This window comes from Haplochromis burtoni, unplaced genomic scaffold, assembly GCF_018398535.1.
Source record: "Haplochromis burtoni strain Fernald_Lab_line unplaced genomic scaffold, NCSU_Asbu1 Contig_51, whole genome shotgun sequence".
Lineage (NCBI taxonomy): Eukaryota > Metazoa > Chordata > Actinopteri > Cichliformes > Cichlidae > Haplochromis > Haplochromis burtoni.
The window spans coordinates 1,796,402-1,813,085 of NW_024582412.1; the positions used below are offsets into that span (position 1 = coordinate 1,796,402).

Here is a 16,684-nt window from a genome sequence, read left to right on the forward strand (position 1 = left end):
ATATTGAACATCACAGATGGCTCAGCTTATGGTGACCTTTTAGACTGATGCTGGGATATTGAAGTGTGGAATTCAGTAAGACATACAGTATTATGCAAACAATAGTATGCAATCCTAGACATACTTGCAAGAATGATGCTGATAAAAAAGGATAATTAACAGTTGCACAACTTTACCTCTTTTGTGTAGAGCAATGCAGTACTATAAAAAAGTATTGAGTCACCCTTCATTTCTTTACATTTTGCTGGGAAAATAGGAAAGTTCAGTGAAGTATGGGAAAAGCCCCTATATGTAAACGGAGTCAATTATCCACAAAAACACTTTAGGAGAGACCATGATACAATAAACAGTTTTAAGTTACAAATATTGGAACAAATGATGTCCTATAGTAACAACATCCTGAAGATACAATTAAAAACTGGTTCAGTCTTATTAAGTGGCTGAACAAAAACAAAATCAGCCAACGTCCAAACCTGGAGAACTATTACTCAGGACCACTTTTTAAAAAACATTACAAGTCTGACTCCTTGGAAGCATTGAGAGGTGGACGAAGACTTTCACACAGTATTTATTTGTTTTCACTGTTATTTCACACCTTTGAGTCTATAAGTATATCAACGCTGTTGTATATTATAAGCTTATCTGCTGGTTGAGAAGGCCTGGGCCATGTTTTAAATGTTTGTGCTGCTCTCTGCTGGTACAAAATAATAATTACAATTATCAATGGTTTAAGGTTTGATTAATTATTTACATATACACTAGCCCCAAATAAGATAGAATAAATGACACAGATATTCAAAACACAAGATTACAGCTAAGGCTTATTTTGTAATATACTAAAGTGACAAAACTTCATCTCCGAATTGTTACAGGCGTATCTTAGATCAAAAATGAAGATGAAGTCATTATAAAAAATCAAATACAGATGAATTTTGCAATTTCTAGTCAGACTTCCTGTCTTCGCTTGTCCATATTTTGATGAACACAGCCTCATGAGGTTTGAAAAGTGAAGTGACATCACGAAGCCTCGCCCCCCCAGGCTTTTATAATTAGTCACCTACAGTCACAAGCAGCCGTACACACTACAGCTTTCTACAGGGAGCAGAGAGCACAAAGCTACAGCCACAAAAGTGTTTGTGAAGACATACAGCTAAAGGAAAACTATGACGAGGGTCAGTCGTCAAACTCTGATAACATGTAAGTAAACATCAAAACAGGCTCCTTTCTGATTTACCTAGATCTGTTTTTAAGATAAAGGTCTTTAGTAAGTGACTGAAGAGCCATGTGAACTATCATGTTTATTGTTAGTATTTTTTTAGATTATAAGTGCAGAAATTACTCCCTTCAGTAGCTGATCTGTAAATTATTTGAACTGAAGGTTCTTTGGTGAAATCAGCCTTTGCAGTGTTTTTAAAATGCCTCTTTTCACTGGTTCAAATAGCTTGTTAGAAGTGAACTTTCAGTGTAAGAAGGTTAAACTCAGACCTGCTAGAAGTTACACAACACAATGCTTTTTCAGTGTTTGATTTGTTAAGGAAGTAAATGACACATTTCTACCGGTCTAAACTGAGTGATGATGACATGTGGTGCTAAAGCTCTCAGACAGGAAATGTGTTGTTTTTTTTCTTTTTTTGACTCAACACTATTTTGGAACCTTTGGGTTGGATCTTTATCACAATGTACTGCATCATCACTTTAATGTTTCTTTCTCCCACTGGTGATAAGTAGATAGTTTATTTTCATTAGATTCTCTTTTTTAAATTAAACTTTTAAAATTGTGATCAAACAACTATAATCGAAGGAGGAAAGAAATAATACATTCGTCATACTAGATCCCTGCTCTGACTTCCTTTACGTTGACAGAAACGCTGATGGCAAGACTGTGTCTGTGATGAAATATGTACTACACAGACTGTAAACGTTCAGCCTTTCTGGTCTTTTATTCATGTTAAATTTCAAATCAAAAGATGGGGGCAGCTTTTTTTTTCATGGTTCTGCCAGATAAATTATCATGACTAACCATGACCAACTACATTCTGATTGCACAATGGTAGTGGTCAAAGAGGTATGAAATATACAGTCCCGGTCAAAAGTTTAAGATCATATTTTGCATGGTTGGATCTTAACAAGGTTCCAAGTAGAGCTTCAACATGCAACAAGAAGAAATGGTAGTGAGACAAAACATTTTTTGAGCATGCAATTTATTGAAAACAATGCTTAAACCGAAACAGTCTGTTTTACAGCTGATTTTCCAGGAAGCACACATGTTGCAAATTTAAATGTTAGAGATCCTGCAACTGGCGTTTGGGCTGTGTAGGGGTCTCTCTCTTCCGGAAGATGATTGAATAAAAAGAAATATACATTTTTTAACACACTATGAGTCAGTTTTCTCTGTTCCATCACGGGGACAAAAGAATCGGGGTTAATACTACCTAACTCTAATTTCTATTTGGAAATTCATTTAACACCAAGAACTTTCAGTGTGACACTCTACTTATCAGCTAAAACATTCTCAATCCTACCTGGTACATATGGAAGGGGTCCACGTTACTATCGATTTCTAAAGCTCCGAAATACTAGTTTACCATCATTTTAAGAGAGAAAGAAAGGACAGGAAAATTCCAAAGTCTACATTCGGAAGCAGGAGGAATGTCATATATCACATTCTCACCATCTTACAAAAATCTCCTGTCTTGAATTGCAGGTCTGCTGTTATTCTGTGCAGTAACAAAACAGATAGTAACCTCCACAGCACCACCTTCAACTTCTGCAAGCCTTAACGAGACATCAACAGCAGGTGTCACTGAAAACACCAGCACCACTGACCTCACCCAAAGCACCAACACAGCCATTACTCCCACAAGCACCACCACCCAAACATACAGCACCACTGACCTCGCCCAAAGCACCAGCACAGCCATTACTCCCACGAGCGCCACCCAAACAAACAGCACCACTGACCTCGCCCAAAGCACCAGCACAGCCATTACTCCCACAAACGCCACCCAAACAAACAGCACAACTGACATCGCCCAAAGCACCAGCACAGCCATTACTCCCACAAACGCCACCCAAACAAACAGCACCACCGACATCGCCCAAAGCACCAGCACAGCCATTACTCCCACGAGCGCTACCCAAACATACAGCACCACCGACATTGCCCAAAGCACCAACACAACGATCACCTTAAGCACTTTAAATGCAAGTATTCAAACAATCCCAGAAACTACTACCACTCCTGGATTCACCACCCCTCCAAGAGCCACCACGAAGGGTACCACTGTGGGGCAAGATGAACACAAGCCCAAAGGTCTAAGCTCAGGTATGGAGTATTGCTCAGATATAGTTATCCTTTCTGTTTCATGCATTTCCTTTCCTTTCCCGATCGATCCCACAACAATTCTGCTACATGACAGTAAGTCAGAAACCAGTGTATCTTCACTGACAAGAGGACATCAAGACTGAAAAATGTCATCTAATATCAAAAGCCTGAATGCAAAAATGGTAACAATAACCAGAGCTTGACTAGACAGTATCATGTAGATTTTTATCATAGTTTAGCATAGAAGCATTACATTATTACTAATTAGTTATACATAGAAATCTGATCTAAAAAAATGTATAGTTTATCCTCTTGGCACCATAAAAGCTGACAAACTGCCAGTTAGTTGAGTCGAGTTACTGTTGCCTTCCTTTTCACTTGATGCAGTCTTGCTATTTTCTTCTGACCTCTGGGATTAACAAGGTATTTTCACCTAGAGTTACTGCTCACTGGGCCATTTTTGGACCATTCTCTGTAAACCTTTGAACAGATGGTTGTGTGGGAAAATCCCAACAGATCAGCAGTTTCTGAGATTCTCAGATCAGCCCATCTGCCACCAACAACCATGCTACATTCAAATCACTAAAATCCTCTTTCTTCACCCTGCTTATGCTCAGTTTGAACTTCTGCATGTCGTCTTGACCATGTCTACATATTGAAATGCAATGAGCTCCCATCATATGATAGATTAGATGATTTGTGTTAGTGAGCAGTTGAACAGGTCTACCTAATAAGTGCCCAGGGTTAAAAATGGTATACCCAAACTCATAACTCCTAAAATGTCAAACTCAGTAGGATTAAAGGTAACACTTTATAAAAATGACCCAAGAGCAAGGCCTCAATGCTCATATAATTAAATGGAATTTCAATGTATTGTGTTTAAAATTATGTAATTATATTTAACTAAAAATACAGGTAGCTACACTCAAATAAGGGGGAAAGCAAGGAAAAATTATAATGTAATTTTAAAAAAAAATGGATAACAGAATATATATTGTGCACATAAAATAATGAATATTAAATAAAGATGTTAAAAAATAAGCATAAAAAATGGAAAGATTAAGGCCTGCACCCCTCCAAAAATACAGCAAAGGATGACAGATGGAAAATATTATTTGTTTCCTTAAAATTTCCTCCAAAATACCATAAACATAGCATTTAAAACTACTTACAATGTAATTTATGTCTCCTTTCCGGTAAAATACATGAAATTATGCACTTAAAATTACTTACACACCTCTGAAATTTACTTATAGTGTAGGGTTTTTGTTTGTTTGTTTCTTGCAAAACTTGTTCTTATTCAAGTGTCTCCAAGTAGCTGGTAAGTAATCAGACATATCACGTAAAGTAAAGTAAGGAAGTATACTCAATGTTTATCATATATAATTTATTACTTCTTCTTCTTTTTTTGATAACACTAAACTGTAGTTTGGATGCTACAACATTTACCTGAGACACTGCCACATATTTGATCAGATAGTACCACATTACACTGCACCAAAACTTGTTACCCAAGTACCTGCCCTTTCTAGACAACTCTGTGTTTATTGCAGATGCTCTGTCAAGACACCCACTGTGTGTTTCCTTGAAATGATAAATTATTTTCTTATCTTTATTGTACTCCTTCAGATATCTCTAGTATGCCAGTCACTCATTAACTTTTGGTTTTAATCAAAGAATAGTTATAGTATACTGCCAGTAAAGGGCACGTACTCTAACAAAATGACTGGTGTCTGACCTGAATCTGATGTAAACCAGCTGTCTGTCTATAACACCCGAATGTAAATATCAGCGAATGTGTTGAACATATGATTTACAAACACAGTGGCACAGGTACTCATAGTTCTTTTGTTAAATGAGCAAAGTGAAAGCATGCAATACTCATGCACTACCCCAGCCCTTCTGTTGCCTGTCTGTGACTGACCTCTTTTCAGCGTGGTTTAGTCTGTGGTTAATATGTGAACAGTTTCCTTTCACGCTTCCTTGTTTACTTCATAGTAAAGTCCTTACCAGCTAAATAAATGCTAGTTCTTTCTCTGCTTATTCACTAAGTGTACAATATCCAGTCATTATCATCACTTTCAGATCACATTATAAGGTATACTAAAACATTCTTTATGTTACTTCATGGGCATTTGGACCATCTAATCTCATTAAAGCCAAAATAACTTTAAGAGATTTATAGCAAAGAAAAATAGTTTTCCACAAATGGGAATCTACTGGGGGCAGCACGGTGGCACGGCGGTTAGCACTGTTGCCGCACAGCAAGAAGGTCCTGAGTTCAATTCCACCATCAGGCCGGGGTCTTTCTGTGTGGAGTTTGCATGTTCTCCCCGCGGGTACTCTGGCTTCCTCCCACCATCCAAAGACATGCAGCTTGTGGGGATAGGTTAATTGATTAATCTAAATTGTCACTAGGTGTGAATGCGAGTGTGAATGGTTGTCTGTCCCTATGTGTTAGCCCTGCGACAGACTGGCGACCTGTCCAGGGTGTACCCCGCCTTTCGCCCTATGACAGCTGGGATAGGCTCCAGCACCCCCCGCGACCCTGAAAAGGATAAGCGGAAGCGAATGGATGGATGGATAGGAACCTACTGCTTATTTCCCGTTATCATTGGCTAGTGCACCTGATAATGTATGTCATTTCATGGTTTGGTTCATTTCATATGAATCATCTGGTTACTTAAAAAGGCCCAGAAAGTATGGTGATCATTTATGAGCAGTTACACATTTTTCAACACCAATAACACCTAAACTAAAAGTTTGTATTTAAAAAATAAATAAATAAAAATTTGCAGGTCATGATCAGTTCCAAATGGTGATTTGTGTTGTCAAAGAATCTTCACTGCTCAGTTACAGTCCATTCTTTGGAAAATAACAGAATGCATTTTCAGTGTCTATTTCCAAAGCGTGCCACCTATCAAAGGTTTAAAGACTCAGTTCAAAGATCAGATAGCTTTCTGATAAACTGAGGCACATAGTCAGCAATAAGCAGGTCATTTAATGTTGAAATTAAGGCTAGTAAGAGTATTAAGAGCAGCCTTGTTTATCAAGGAAGTGTTTATTGATTATCGCTGAATATTTTTCTAGGCTGTGCCGCCAACAAATAGAAACATAAGATCCTTGAGGTGGGCTGATTTCATCCAGTTTCTCACATGGAGATTACTTATCAAAACTAAAGCTCAAAGATCAGTTACTTTAGACATTGGGAAGAAAAGAATTATCTTAAGTTCATAGTACACTGTGCCACAAAATGGCCACCACCTCTCGAGACTTTTAGCTTATCTCTGCATAGTCAGTACAGTCGGCTGAGGCCACTGACATACTTAAACATCAGGTGTGTTCAGTTGATGGGAAAAACACATTTTATGAATCCCAAATGAAGAATCATTCAATAAAGTTTTCAATACACTTTAGACTGATTTATTTTAGCTTGTTGGTGGTGTGGCTCTTTGGTTAGTGCTTTCCTGATACATCAGTCGATTGAGTTCGGGTTGATTTCAACTGTAATTTACAGAGTCCTTTAACCTTTTGTTGATTGCTATTTTTAAAACAGCTGTCCAGTTGTTTAGTTTATGACCAAACACATGCACAAAAAGCCTATATATTTAGGCTGTATTCACATTAAGTAATTTATACTTAGCTGAAGAATCTGAACAGTAAACATAACTCTGACCACCAGTTTTTTCAAATTTAGTGTGATTACTGCATATTATGTGTGCGCATGGTTAACCCTACTTTGTCCTGGCCCATTGAAAAGGTCAGACCAGGCAGGGTTTGGTTTGACTTAAGAACAGTGCACATGTAGTGTGATTGCTAACCACTCCATTGAACTCTTTCAAACCAATATAAAAAGTAAACTAATAAACTGTCATGTAGGCTGTGTGGCAGGAAGAGGTAGGACCCAATGCAGGACCCAAATCAAAAAGGAGTGAACTAAAGAAGGAACTCACAATCTAGTTACTAGGAACCATAAAGCAGAAGGGGAAAAAAAGAACATTTACAACTTTGAGTTTACAAGCAAACCATGATACACAAGGACGCACACAGCAAATGGGGACGATGCGACAATAAGAAGAGGAAGACTGAGGATAACGAGTGGATGGGAAACAGGGGGAAATACACCTAGAACTAACCAGTTAGCAAATGTACAAGTAGAAGTACAACTACTACATCTAAAAATACTCCAGTAATAGTTGAAGTACTGATCTAACTTCTTTCTCAGGTAAAAGTAAAAAAGTACAGGCTCTGGAATTTACTCCAAGCAAGAAAGTAAAAAGTAGCTCTGGAGGGCGGTTTTTTTATTTTTGTGCAATGCTAACTGAACCTTCTGCTAGATTTAACATAATGAATAAATAATATCAGTAGATGAGAAAACAAAATTTAGTCTAACTTTTTAAAATTCTAACTATACTCAATTTGAATCTAAAGAAAAAGAAGGAAAAATTGAAAAAAAATCTATATATTCTGTTGCCTACATTGTAGAGGGTGACTTTGCCTCTAAACAGGCAAATGTGTATAATCAGGGGTTTAATTGGGTCACACACTGTTCTTTACTTTAAACCCATCACAGTAGAGCAAACTAACCGGTTTATCCTCCACTAACCTGCAGAGAATTTTCATGCAGCTTTTAAATAACAGTTAGTCTACTTCAGTTTAATTTAAAAGCATGTTTTACAAAATAAAATAAAAAACAACCAAAAATCATAATGTCACATGTACTGATTTAAAAACATGAGGACTTATGAAACTGACCTTTGTGGATTACAGTGTTGGACCCAAATCCGCCACAAACTTCACAAAGGAACACACACTAAAGTACACATGCACTTCAACAAAGGGAAGACAGGACTATTTATACACAGAATTGACTGGGAGTGACAAACAGGTGAGGAAAGAGATACAGGTGACAAAAAGTGAATGCACATCAGGGAAGGGCCGACAGGAAGAAAAACTAACACAGAACATTAAAGAAACTAACATTCAAAGTAAAACAGGAAATGACGGAAAGAGACGAACAAAAAAGAATTTCAAGGAAACACAAATGGGTTGAGGCTTAAAGACAGAGTGAGACAGATGGAGGCACAACTAGAAACAGTCAGGAGTGTACTAAGATAATAAAATAAGAAACACAAACTATAAAAAAAAACAGTTAAACACCATTAAAAAAAGAAAAAAAGAGACTCAATAACAAGAATGATCAAAACAGGAAATGACAAACCCAAGTGAAACCAAACAGGAAACAATAAAAACCTGAAGGCAAGTCAAACTCCTGGACTCAAACCACAGACTATAAGAGGAACCCTTAGACTTATTGTCTATTTCTTTGTTCTTTTCTCCAGGAAGTATTGCAGCCATCGTTTCTTTATTCATTGTATTGGTTCTCGTTGTGTTGGGAGGGCTCTACTACTACAAGATCAGGTGAGTCAACTTGTGTTATAGAAGCTGAATGCTCATAGTTCATAGCCAAATTTGATTGTACCAGTCAGATGATTTCATTTCTCCAAGCAGCCCCCATATGTGTGTTTTTTTTTCATTGATGGTATAAAAGATGGCTTCCAGATCTAAATAGTAAAGCTAACCTAGAAGTGTGTCTGTGGTTGCAAAATGAACTCAGTCATTAGATTCAGGTCACACTAAGTAGCAAAATAACTGCCCTTAGAAATTTCTGATCACTGCAAGAGTGAGAAAGGTCAACCCCTCGCTGAAGTGTTTGGAACACTGCTTCTCTCACTCTGTTTCGTCTTTGTATTTTCTGTTTCAGACGGACAAACTACGGTCGTCTCCTGGACAGCCAAGATTACGGCATGACAGGAAACTTCAACAACCCAATGTATGACCCCTATGATGCTTGACCTCTGATCCCAGAGAAATCCAAAGTCCTGCAGGCAGAGCCAGTCTGATCAGAATGTGCTAACAGTATGTGAATGATGACTTCATGATGGTCAGATTTTTCAAGTGTTAGCTAGACATCGAGCCAGTCACGCCACTGCTCGAATGCACTGAATTTCTCGAACTGCTATTGTATTTCCAGTGTGACAAAAAAGTATTTATTTCAAATAATAGCAGCTACTAGCATTTTCTCAGGTACCTTTTCAAAGAGCTTTAGCTTCATGAACTCTCATATATGATCACATTTCTAAGAGTGGAAAGTCCCAGGTTATCTAGTGTGTTTGTACAGGTGTTATGACTTTTCTCAGTGAAGATCAGCTCCAGTGTAACATTACAAGAGACACTGAAAAAACACGGACGGTAGCAAATAATAAAGAGCCAGCAGAGAAACCTTTCCAATATGCCAATGAAGTGATGAGAAAAGCTTTTGATCATTATACAATTTTCATAATAATTTTGATTTATAGAAAAGTGAGATATATCGCAAATCTAAGATGGAGACACGTTTTAACAACTCCAGGTGTCCATGTTAAGTGAAGTAAATATAGTCATTTAGATCAAATGTTTTAGCTTTATTAGTTTTTCTTATTGTGTGTGTAAAAGTGTCAAACTGAATGATGTAAAGGAAGAGAGTGACCAGCCTTTGAAAGGAGGGTATTTAATTCTTTAATTGTATTCAAAAAGCTAAAAGATGCATTTTTTGTATTAAACATCTTGTGTGCCCTCAGTAAAACACATAATAAGGTGTTACCTCTCTCTCAAACCTGATCAGCTGCATCTGCCATTTTTGAGTGACATTCTGTGTTGAGATGTGGTTTGTTTTCATATTTCTGGGATATTTCTGTCGTCAGCCAGGCTGCTGTTTTGACTGTTTGTATATTTTAATGAGCTCGATAGATGTGTGTTTGTGAATAAATTGGTGAATAAAGGTGATTAAAGTCAGTGTTATCACCATTATGGCAACAGCAATCTGAGTGATGTTGTGGAAAATGTAGAAGCTAAACCCAGCGCACTTTAATGCTTCAGACTTTTCAGCTGTGGAGTATACAGAAGAAGTACTGCAGCTATCTAAACACAAAAGCATGATGGCAGTAATTATCTGAAACCAATAAAATGGCACGACAACACAGCATGTGTAGCACACGCACACAAATGCTGACATTCGGTGTGATGTCTTCATCTCTTTGCCCAGCAGACTGCAGAGCATTTATTAGTGGAAGCTTTAATAATAGTCCTGCCATCATTGCCATCCCATCCAAACTGCTTCCATGCTTCCTCTTTCTCTCATGGTTTCGCATGAAATCCTCCTCCCACACCCACACACAGCTTGTCTGTGTCATTTCGTTAGTCTATCTTCTTCTTTAATAATTTCCACAGAAGCTCTGAAAAGGTCAAATTCTGTCCATTATAAATGTTTATTTCTGCTGTAAATCTAGTTATTTTAAGAGAGGAGTCTGTGGGGATTGATTCAAATGGCCACTAGAGGAAATGCAGTTTTGGGCATCACAGCACTGACCGCATTTTTTAGCCCCAGAGATTGCCTCTTCGCTCAAAATAGAGTACTTGCGACTATTCTGTTTCCTTTGCTACATGACACCCATTTTCCCGAAATGCTGTACAGGGCTGTCTAGAGGAAAGACTGGAGGAAATCTGGTGGAAAGAAGGCCTGTGATTCACAAATTCGAGTAATGGAGCATTTTGCAGGGAAATCATTCAGATTTGACTTTAAACAATTCTAATCTAAAGCTGCAAAGTTACAAGTAGTTGCAGATGAAGGAATATTTCTTCCCAACCCAATAAATAAAGCAACATAAAATGGAATTCTTGAGTACATGAAGTATTTTTTAACGTTTTTTCTTTAAATGTGAAACTAATAATAGAACAGGACGAGAGAAGGGAAAACAGTGTATGCAAAATAAACAAAAGACAGGTTAGTTGAATGTGTGTGATGTGTGATTTGTAACTGGATTGGCTACATATGTGTGTGATAAAGAAAAATGAATTCAAATGAATAATAATTTTAACTTTAATCATCATTATTATTATCATCCTCCTCCATTGTTGTGATCATAACAACACCAACCTGATCATGTGTGTATTATCATATAAATGGATATTTATATTTTGAAGTGATATATTTATGTATGAGGTTCTAGAAAGTATATGAAAGTAAAGCTTATATAGATATTTTATATTGTAAAGATAGAGGAAAAAGAAAAAACTGAAGTACAGCATTTGAAATGTATTTTATTATACCACCTCTCTGTCATCATTGCCGGGCAGCAGCAGTAATAATAGAGGGAGCAGAGTCCTGTGCTGCACTGTTATTATCAGGCTCTAAATACTCCAGGCAGTGTGTATATGTGTGTGTCCTTTATAATTACCATTATTTACATTAGAAATCAGAAACATCTGGATAAGAAGTAAGAACTACAACGACTTAAACTTACCATTTGAATATGAGCCACAGTGTATCACTCACACTAATCATTCAGACATGTAATTTGAGCAGTTCAGTGTCAGTACACAGCAAATACTGAGCTGTTGATTTGTCCTGGATATTAAGATGGTTTAGGTTCATTTACCGCCTTCAATAAAGTGCCCGGCTCTGACAACAGGAAGTAACCCTTTGCTCTCTCACGCTTCATTGCAACAGTTTGGAAACCACAGGCTGATAAGCTGCAAAATGAACAATAACAGGGAGGCTATGGATAAATTGAAACAGCGATTACGTCTTTCCCTCCTATTAAATTCTGCATTACAAAGTTTGACAAATAAGAATTAAATGGGCGAAATTTAAAGATCGGAATTTAAAAAATCCTGTAACAATATTGAGCTTTGAACAAAAAAACCTGTTTATTATTTCTGACATACTTGAGTCCTTAAAAGGACCAAATCCAGAATGAAAAGCATGAGGAACATGAACCTGCAGGCATCATTTTTGAGAAAAACAGTACATTTTAACTTCAAAACCACCAAAAAGCTGCATTCGCCCACTCACTCATAAGAGATGCGCTAACAACTAAGAACAGAAAACCACGGTTTGAACTTTAGTTTCATTTAAGAGGAAAAACAGGAGGAGGTTTCATTTTCGACCTAACTGGAGCACTTTTGCCTACTGAAGCTTCACTGCATCTGGTTTCAGCAGTTTTAACTTCAGGACCATGAGCTCAGTTTGGTGTCTGAAAAACAGGTGGGTGTATAAAAATGTGTTTCATTCAGATAAACTAAACTGTGGTGATGCTAGAAAAGGAGCAAATCATGCAAAGTTTTAACTTTGTATGATTTTAAGATTCTCTGTGTAAAGCTGACTTTGCTGAATGGAAGTATCCGTATTATCATGTTTCGTCTCCATATAATCTTTTAACACAAGATATACTCAAATGTAGTGCGCAAGTTATCTTTTGCATGGAATGTCCTGACTATAATATGTGGCCATGAGTGCACATGTGCCCTATAGTTGTTTGACCCCATTTGCAAAGGCAAATGAAAACCTCACAAAGACAACCTGTTTGTGTGTAAATCAGTTTATTTCAGTTATCCAGGACAAACTAGAGCCAGACAATGATTAACACCCAGGTTTAACCTACAACATTTGGTTAACTGTCGACATTTAAAAAGGCAGAAGTGGAAAATACCTTTGGGGATTTTTCTAATCTGGCTTTGGTTTGATGTTAAAAGTTCATGTGTTTTGACTAAACTCCATTTACAAAGCTATGCAGCGAATCTGTGTTTTTCTATGAAAACCGATTTTATTGCCCCTTAAATTGTTAGTGTTTTCATAAAAAAATCACTTGAGAAAAGAAAAGAAAAAAAAGAAAACATAATCATTTCTTTTTTCTTTTTTCATAGTATTGTCACGTACCACCGTAGGAATGTTTTGGACTTTGAACTTTGTTTCATTTAAGAGGAAAAACAGGAGGAGCTTTCATTTTTGACCAAACTGGGACACTTTTGCCCACTGATGCGTCACGGCATCTGGTTTCAGTAGTTTTAACTTCCAACTTCCAAAGTGCAGGAGGAGACAGGATGTGAAAGCACTTTAACTTGAAGTACTGGCAACTTACAGAGAGGACAAAAATAAGCACAGAGCCTGGTCAGAGCAGAACAAGGAAACGTAAAGCTGAGGGTTACACAGCAATGAATACAGACAAACAAAGGGTTTAGAAGAAGTCAAAATATTCAACACAAAGCACTGGGGCAAAACCCAGGACCATGACAGAATTACTAGAAATATCAAATAAAACACAACCAGAAGGTCTCTAACTCAAATAATATCAATATCAACTTTATTTGTAAAGTACTTAAAAAATCACTCCTACTAGGCTGTACATAAAACTATACACATAATCAATAAAAACAGTAAAAAAAAGAAAAAAAAACACCCCAAAAATAGCCCATAATTAAAAAGATTAGTTTTAAAACTGGACAATGTAAGTGACTGTCGAACGTGCAAACTGAGAATGCTCTGTGCCCTCTGAATTTCAGCTTATAAAGCCTGCAAAATACACGTTTATCCAGTTGAATAACTAAGTTAATGTAAACATTTTTGTTTTTAACTACTATATTCACTTAATATTGTTTTAACTACTATATTCACTTAATAGAGGTGGTTTGTTCCACCCCCTCACAGGACAACAGTGTGTAACACAGAACTGTTTGACCTCAAAGTAATGTAAGTGAAATTCTCTGAACGTCACAGCTGTGGTTAAAGCCAACACCGTACGAAGCAGGCAGCTGAATATCAAAATACACAACATGTCGTATATGTATATGTTCCAAAATAACATGCCAAACTAATCAGCAGTTGAATGAGTCTTCTAAACTCCCACATGGTGGCACTTGAAGGAACACTGCAGTATTATGCAAGTTGGGATGGAAATTATGCACGGGCATAAATCATGCTATTTTATGCAGAAAAGGAAATAGAAACAAAAAACTGTCAGAGATTTGCACAATATGCTAACAAAAGCAAATGTAAGAAATAATTCGAATGGACATTGGAAAATGACCAAATACTTTATTTATTTATGTAGTTTTATCTTATTTCAGTACCTTTTTTTAACTTCAGCTCGTTTCACTTAATGTGAATAAGGGTGTTCAATAAGGAGAGACCATTAAAAGGAATTGAGCACGATTTATTGATATACAGGACTCTTTGGAGATTAGACCTCAATCGCGCATCACAGTCCCAGCAGTGACAGGGATTAGGGCAGGATCCCCTTGGAGACATCTAGACGCTGGTGGTGGAGAAGAAGATGGAGGCTTGAACGGAGCCTGAGTAAAAAGGAAGAGGCGGAGATGGGGGAGAGGTGGGTTGCACAAGGGAGAATGACAGATGAGCGGTGAGATTTTGAGTACGCAGAGTTGAGGTTGATTGGCCTGAAGAAGGTGGGCAGAAAGATGATTGGACTAGAGCAGTGATGTCAGCAATAAGCTTGACTGTGTGGGAAGGTGAAAGTGAAGTAAAACTTAGATTAGCCACTAAAGAACTGTGGAGCAGAGAGATGTGTGACTGCTGATCTTCCTCAATGAACTTATACATAAGCTTCATTATTGGTACATTTATAGTGCTGCATTTTGTCCAAATTGGAACCCAGAAATTCAACAATACACTAGAAGGATATTGCAATAAAACAATATATATATTTTAAAAAAAAACACCTTTCCCTGCACAGTAGACAGTGGTACACATGTGGGACTAATAAAGGTCATCTTATCTTATCTTATAAAATATTTCTTCATGAGATACTGTGAGGTTTTTGTTCTTCATCTAGAGTCTCAATGGGATTACTTGTATAAATTTTAGTTTAAAAAAATAATGTGTCACTTCAACGCAGATGCCTCACTGAGCATATGACACCCATTTCACATCTTCACCTCTTAAACTGCGGCATCAGTCACACATACTACAGTGAGCCGTGTGGTGATGTGTTTGTCAGGCCAGAGGCCTGAGGGCACCCCAGCCCCCAGAAGGGGCTCAGCTGGGCCACAGGGCATCTGAGGGCATCAGCCACTGGCAGGGAGTGTGGTGAGGGGAGATAGGCCTCCATACCTCCGAGAGCCTGAGATGTTCCCAGAGAGGTGGAGTCTAAGACCCAAGCTGACATATAGACACAGACGAACGCAGACACAAACGTGCATTCCTACCCCCATATACACAAACAAATACTCTGCAATATATAAGGTGATTTTTAATATTCTTTTCTTCTAATATCAAATTTCAGTGACATCTGTATGAGATGAGCTTACTTGTTTGTCTTTGAATGTAGATTGTACGTGTGTGCGTGCGCGTGTGTTGGTACATATATACATATATATACATATATTTTAATTCCCCTCTCGTCCCTGTGGGCCTCTACCAGAGGCCTGGGAGCATGAGGGTCCTGCACAGTATCTTAGGGTAAATTAGAATAGTGTAAGTGTTTCTGAATTAATAATGGGTTATAGCTCATGATAACATCATATAAAACCATCAGGTGAGTTGAATATCAGGTAGGAAAACAAACATTGGGTCTGTTTTCTATTACGATTATAGTGCAAATGGTGACTCTAATCTAAGTCACAGCCAAAACTCTTGGAGTTCTAGTCACAAATAATAGTTGCACATGAATTTTTTTTTTATTACCACTAGATGTCAGTAGTCATACGATTTTGTCAAATGGAAAAAACAAAGGATGGAGTGGAACAGATTGAAAACTGCTAAATATCTTTCTTTATAAGCAGGCCTAACATTTCCTGTTTTAAAGTATACACGAAAGATTAGGACATTCTGTTACACTAGGGGCATGTAAAACATGCAGAGAGAGTAATTTGTCAAGCTGAAATGATTACTTAAATTAAAGCAATGCTTTAAATACTATTTAAGAGATTGCAATAAACGGTTAAAAATGAACTACCAGCATTGAGTAGAAAATAACTAATAATAATCATCATCATCATCATCATCATCATCATCATCATCATCAGCTTCTTTCCTTAAAAATCATGTAATCATTCTAAACATGTTGAAGTGCAGCCGCACTCTGAAAGATTATGACTGTGCTTAAGCTCTTAAACTTGAGGACTGTTGGACACCACAATCACCTAAAACAAACGTCAGTAAAGAACCGCTGTGGTCTCGACCCATATCAGTTCAAACTGTAGGAGCCAGTTCAAGTAATGCCCAATGGTGTACAGACGTCTTCATGGCTAAGGAAATACAAAAGTTAAAGAGGAGCCAGTCAGGTCCAGGGAGCATTTCTGAATCATATCAGGGTCTCAGTTTAAAGATTTAAGTCCAGTGGTTGTTCTACAAAATAACTGTTTTCAAAAAATAACTCCAAGATTTTCAGAATCAAATGTAAGAGGCTTCCAGTCAAAGATGGCAGCTCAGCACAGGGACCTGATGAGAAGATAAGTCTCACAATTGTTCTGTGTGTCGAGCTGAACTGCCCTTCTCAGGCTCAAGATTTTTTTAAAGCCGTA

At 37.4% G+C, this 16,684-nt stretch overlaps 1 protein-coding gene across 1 annotated transcript; it reads left to right on the forward strand.

The window, feature by feature from the left end:
- The first annotated feature begins 1,046 nt into the window (after positions 1–1,046).
- parm1 (prostate androgen-regulated mucin-like protein 1) lies at positions 1,047–12,957 on the forward strand. Its single transcript, XM_042220588.1, has 4 exons — positions 1,047–1,197; positions 2,705–3,325; positions 8,668–8,746; positions 9,090–12,957. The coding sequence occupies exons 1-4, from the start codon at positions 1,164–1,166 to the stop codon at positions 9,178–9,180; spliced, it is 825 nt and encodes a 274-aa protein (XP_042076522.1). The 5' UTR covers positions 1,047–1,163; the 3' UTR covers positions 9,181–12,957.
- The last annotated feature ends 3,727 nt before the right edge of the window (positions 12,958–16,684 follow it).